The following is a 6,520-nucleotide window of genomic DNA, read 5'->3' on the forward strand; positions in this document are numbered from 1 at the left end:
GGGATCCAGTAGTTGAACCAGTCTTAGTCGGAAAGCACGGGAGATCACTTCGCCCACTGCCTCATCGCCTTTGAAAATGTCCACCGCAGTTGTGGTTTCGTCCACAACTGCGTCAGGAAGAAAGTTCCTAAAGTTAATCAATATGAAGTCGTATGACAAGTATGAAGTCGGATACCAGTCATATAAATGTGACAGTTTATATGTTTATCTAAAGGAAACAAAAGTTGACATACCTCACCCTATGAATCCTGCGGACAAGGACACCAATAAAGCTATTAGTGCTGTGGTAATTGAACTAATACCGGAACTGGAAACCTTCGCTTCCTGGACGCTTGATGTCAAAAGTAATGACGGGTCATCGACTGTTAATACATCTGAGTATCGGTAGAGGAGGTCCATGATTACACCATTACTCCAACCAAAACCTAATTGAATCTCGTATTCTCCTCCACCACCGCCTACACCGAATACGGTGGAGTCGTACTAGAACAAAAGGGAGACTGTTTTCCTTTTGAATTTGAATTTTGTTGAAATAGTAGAGTATCTTTGTGCAGTCTCGTAGGTATATCCAATTAAATTCTATCAAAGTGAACACTGAATCAAGTCCTTCGTCACTGACTGTAGTAATACTAATTGGGTATTTCCAAACGATATTACGAACAATATTATAACATAACACGCAAAAAATCCGCTTAAACAAGTCATACTGTATGACATACATTCGTTGGCATGGCCAATTTAAATAGCAATTGTTAGTTTTTAATCAAAAATTGCAAACTACATCTAAAAAGGGGAAAGTCTTTCTGTACGACCGATGCCTACAATTTATTCAAATGCCAAACCGTGACATTATATCATTTGTTTATTAAGTTGCTATTGGAAAAAGCTGTAAAATAAACGAACTGCTTAGCAAATGTAACAAGAAGAAACGAAGTGCAGTGTTGTAAAAACATAATCACACATTATTCTAAAAATAGCACGTCATCAACTCACATCAACTGAAAGAGCAATTGTTCAATAAAATTTTGAGTAATTTTTTCTACCGACACGCTAGCCTCATATGGCTTGTTAAGCTAATTGACACCTAGAAACCTTCATTCGTATTTGATACGTATTACAATTTGGTGCGAATCTGCGGTTGACTAAAATAAATAAACAGATACAATTTAACATAGCTAATTTAGACAGAAACATATGTACATTTTTCAGATAATACATACAAAAATAAACAAATAAATTTGGCAAGTGACTATCGGGACACGCAAATCTGAAACTTTCGAGGCATTTTTACGTCTTTATCGTGGCAAGGTCACAATGAAACCGTTACTTCAATCGGAAACAGCAATTTACAAATTACTTTTAAGGCAGACAACATTTCTAAGTGTATTATAAGGACGTCTCGAAATAGTGCCACACACATAGGAGAAACCACAATTATCGGGCTAAAACGACAATGTTTTTTTCGGATTCGGAATTTCAATTTCGGAAAATCAATCTTACCTACTCTTTGCTACCCGGTTTTAGTAGACGTTGAATTTAAGAAGAATAAAGATAAATCCGGCAAAAATCTGATATGTCTACTTATACTAGTATGTGATATTCACTGGCGGGTGGTGATCTCATGCAAAAAAAGCCCGATATGAAAGACAAACACTCTTTCTTTGATGACATTAAGAGCAATTCTTACCTTTTCATACATAGCATCTTTCTCCTTGAAAGCTTTGTAGTTAGACCGCACCCAAGATTCAGCTAATTCATACGCCAACCGCACAGCATATTCATCGCCTGTATTGTTCAAGCCGACAATCATCATATGTTGGAGTGGAGGCCAAGCATTAGGATAGTCCCATTGTTCCCCTGTATGCTCCACTGAGCTGGGCACGCCCCCCGGGTACTGAATCTTCTTATTTTGCAAGTATTTGAGCACATTTCGAACGATGCTGTCCTTTTCTGATTTATCGTAACAGCCAGTCCATAAAGGTGATATGTTAGTAGGGTAGAAGTAATCCCTCTTGACTTGATTATGCAAGTCGTAATCTAGCCAGGAGCCTATTTCTTCATGCCATAGAACAGCCTTTGTAGCTTCTATCCATTGTTCAGCGATATCGCTGTAATATCTGGCCTTTTCAGCATTTCCAAACAAATTATTGAAGTCAGCTAGCAGAACCGCATTCCAATAAATCATAGCGTTTAGATCTACGGGCACTATTGATCGCGTTTTGATGTTTGTAAGATTTCCTGAAATCGATAATTTTATAGGAATATAAAGATGTTCGCAATTGCAATCGTTTTTTCAATATTACCTTTGTTGGTAGCATTAGTAATAAACCATCTGCTTGAAAAGTCCCAGCCTGATTCGGCAGCAGCTTTCAACTCGGAATAGTAAGCTTCTTTTTTGTTTTGCTCCTTAAAAATGTTGGAGCTTTCAACGTCTTCCGAATAAGATTCAGGCCTTGGTCCTTGAGACCTGTCTCCATAAACTGCTAGAGTATAATTTTTTCCGTCTAGATGTACTACTTTCGAATGATTAGTCATCCAGTAATCAAATTCTTTCTCCAATGTCGGAAGATTTTGCTGTATAAAAGTCGCGTCTCGAGTGAATTCGTAATACATGTTTACCATGGGTATTAGAAGTGGAGGTTGGGAGCGTGCGAGATAATAAATTCTGCCACCATTTGGTATATAGCCATATTTTTCGACTATATAAAGGAAATTCTCTAATATTCCTCGAGCTGTATGATGCATTTCCGAGAGCATCAACCCTTGAAGGATCCAGTAACTATCCCAATAATAAAATTCCCTAAATCTTCCGCCCGGGACAATGACTGGATTAGGAATCCAAATAATACTGTAATGTTCTTGATGGCTTTTCACTTCGTCTTTCATCTTTCGCCCTAGAGTTGTCCAAATATGGTTGAGTTTTTTCGCCCAGCGTTGAAAGTCCCGATCCTGAATGTTATCCAGGAACTTGGGATGCTCCACCCAATCTTCTGGACGCCAGTCTTCAAATTCTTGTCCTTCTGCTTCGAAATTAAGCTCGACGAAATGTTGAACATCCTCTCTAGTAGGCTTCTTCTCTTTAAAATCTGACATAAAAAGATCGAATTTGGCCAGAGTATCATTTGGTGAGTATTTCATTTTCATGTCGACGAATTTCTTTGAATCCGGATAAATTTTTGCCATTTGTATCGTATCAAGTAGTCGTCCATGACAATAAATTTCACTGAAACAATTATAGATCGCATTAAATTGGCTGGCAGCCAACAAGTAGGAGAAACGGGCCCTTAGGTCACAAAAATATTACGTTGCCATGTGAATATATTTAGAAAATATTTTTGCGTCTGCTGACTTTTAGAAAGACGGTCATTTACATCAGCGCGAAGGTCTGAATATGCTGGCTGCTATATGCCTTGTAACAGGTACGCTCGTTTGCCGTGTTATGTGCAGAATTTCTTGTTATGAGTAATCATTTGCTTCAGGCCGTTTTTTAAAATAGTACATCTGAAGTTCAGTCCCGTATTTTGAACTTGATCACTGCGATTCAGTTGTTAACAAAGGCAAGCAATTTATAAACATTTTAAAACTTCTTACCTAAAACATGTTGGTTCTGCGTCTTCATGTTCACAACTAACAATTTGGCCTAAGCTGACTAGTATCACTACACAGAAAGTCACTTTTATTATGCAACGGCTATTCTGCGTCATTTTCAGTCTTGGATATAAAAAATATAAATAGTTAAAGTTGAAAGTGACGTTTTTTATAAATTGATGAATAAAACACTGCAGTTAATAGAGATTTACGTGACCGATGGGCACAACCACAGATTCATTCCTGCAAAGAAAGAGCTCATAAATTTCGCAGTCCCCCTCACTGTTTAAATAATATACCACACCACTAATCAGTGCCAAGTTTAAAGCAATTTAAATTAACGCGCGTAAAGAAATGGTACTGTACTGTACTGTACTGAGCTAACCGCGTCTCCACTGTGTTCTGACTGTAAGGTACTCGCGACTGACCGACTGAATAAATCAACTGAGCAGGTGATGTACATTTTACTTTAGTTGGTTGAGCAAGCATTGACGTAGTCTGTGACGTTGAGACAAGCCCCTCTACTTAGCCGATTTCATTGGCTGGGAGCGACACACCTTTCAACAGAATTTTTGCAATTATTTTGCCTTTTATCTTTGGTCAAAGTCTGACCATGTATTATTCTTGCCAGATGTTTCAACGTGTTGTGCATATTTCCCAGAATTATATTTGCAAATCACTAAACGTAGCATACAGATATACCTATACGTATAGTAGATAGGTATCACACCAAGCAAGCTCAGTACGGAATTACCTATAATCCATTGTCTTGAACCGGAATGAAAATGACCGCGAGATATCAACTTGCGAATTCGATAGGGACATCTACATGCATATGTTGTCTTGACCCTGATTTCATTTAGCAAAAAAAACACTTAGTCTTTGTAGACATGAAAATTAAGTTTTCAGTAGTATTGGCAGTATTATCCTATGGGTATGAATAATAAGAATACTTCCGGAAAACAACTCGATTAACTATCGTCGGGAAAACCCGTTAGAAATTGTCGTAAGTGCTTACCTGTTCGCTTAAAATCTAGCACCTCCAAATTGCGAAAAATCAAGATTGCACTAATCCCATCCTCAGTTATCAAATTAAAATCTTAGAATATATGTATTGCACAACTAAACGTAATTCACAAAGCACAACAGGCTTCAGTTATTTTTGCTCAATTGGACAAAACATGCGACGCCGAACGGAGGAGGCTCGACATACATGTGGTTTCACACGTCATCACTTGATTAGGTAAATTTCAGTACATTTTCACTTGTAATGCTTATTAATTAATTACTGCCAGTAAAGGCTTTATGGGCAACACTGAAGAAATAATTATAAAATTATCATACTAAAGAAATTCATCATACGTTTCCACACTATAACAAGAAGCATTCTACAGAGTGTTCAACAAAAACAATCAATTTTTATATTTTCAACACCAACATTTACTCGGTAAAATCCGACAAAATAATGGCCTTCAGTGAAACAGTTTAATGTACCCGCCAGATGAAGTAAAATGTTTATTGAAATGCTTTTATAGCAATGGTAAAACAAGACCGTCAAATTTATAAAACATCACATAGGTATCTACCTATCGTTCCAATTGGAAATGAAAGACATTGAATTGCTGCCGACAAAGTTGGCCGATTGGCTTTAGGTAAGTTTGTTTTCCATATGTTTGTTCAAGCAGTTGTACTCAATTAAAATGTCGTATTAGTTTACTTTTAAATAATATTTATTGCGTGCATACGGTCAGGTGATCCAGTGTACATCACGCCCACCCGACAACGGGATGAAATGAGATTTTTGTTATTTTAGTTAAACGGATTTTTTGAAACAATCATCGTATTCCAAGCATTCCACGCGTAAGCAAGCAGGCTGTTGTTTATGTAGGAAAATATTGTCGTTATGGAAAACATTTGGGCTATTGCCAAAAAATGGCGATGAGATACCTACTAGGATACCACAATTTGCGCTCCCAACTAAGCACAGCGCCGTTTTTTTAGCATTAGCTTAATTTCTAAGTGTTAAGCACACTTGTATGCACAGCTACTTTCTAGCAATTCAGAAAGAAGAAAAGAAGTTGCTTTAGTTATTTTTCTTTATTAATAATAAGTTTTAATTTCGTAATAGACAAATATGAGTTTTTTCAAATTGGAAAACTAATTTTTCTTTTGGACCAAACTTTGACCAACAAAATTTACTGCTATTTTAACTGGTGCATTATATTAAAGTAATAAATGCTTCTGCGGTTTGCATGGGCGTGCTGCCGTGCGACATGACGCTTTTGATTGCTATTTGATATGCTGATAAGTAATGCACATTATTATCAAAATTAACGAATTTTGCTATTGAGATAAGCTTACGACATACAATTTTATTATGGTTTGGTTTTCCTTGGTTGATTAGAAAATTTCCACAGAAGAACGACTGTTGCTCAAACTCAATTTTAACCATTTTTATTTACATAGAAAACACGTAAATGTATCCGTATTTTCCAAAACATAGATATGTTTTGAAAATGAACTATACGCCTAGAAAGATTTCAAATATAGGTAGTCTACAAGCAGCTGAAATAAAATTAATTATAGTGCTCCGGCACCGCAAAAACAAACATTTCATTGAAAAAGTCACCAAACTTCATACGAATCATCTTAGAATTGCTCTTAAATTATTTGATTAGACTTCAAGTGATTGTTCGCTCGTGTACTAATGGTTTTAGCTGTAAAATGTATCGTATCGCCCTTGCAGTCGCCATTTAAGTACTGAGTTGACGTAAATTTTAGATTTTATTATCGAAATACAGTTAAGTCCGGATATAACAAACTTGAAAAATACTGAAACTGAAACAAGTGGGTTTTTCGGGTTTTTAGGCCGTCGTTCGGTAGAATTTCTTCTTGACGTTTCGCAAGCACGTGTGGCTTGCATCTTCAGAAG

The 6,520-nt window shown here is 36.7% G+C and overlaps 1 protein-coding gene across 1 annotated transcript in view; it reads right to left on the reverse strand.

The window, feature by feature from the left end:
* The window catches only part of LOC109540950 (trehalase), a gene marked incomplete in the record, with an annotated part of 7,659 nt that extends 2,839 nt beyond the window's left edge, over window positions 1-4,820 (reverse strand). Inside the window, 5 exon segments of the mRNA XM_048668566.1 lie at window positions 239-483; window positions 1,688-2,238; window positions 2,304-3,223; window positions 3,592-3,831; window positions 4,607-4,820. Of these exon segments, the coding sequence (XP_048524523.1) occupies window positions 239-483; window positions 1,688-2,238; window positions 2,304-3,223; window positions 3,592-3,704 (1,829 nt within the window).
* Between the last annotated feature and the right edge of the window lie 1,700 nt (window positions 4,821-6,520).

Source organism: Dendroctonus ponderosae, unplaced genomic scaffold (assembly GCF_020466585.1).
Source record: "Dendroctonus ponderosae isolate FM_Combo_2020 unplaced genomic scaffold, Dpon_F_20191213v2 Dpon_F_20191213_1, whole genome shotgun sequence".
NCBI classification, from domain to species: domain Eukaryota; kingdom Metazoa; phylum Arthropoda; class Insecta; order Coleoptera; family Curculionidae; genus Dendroctonus; species Dendroctonus ponderosae.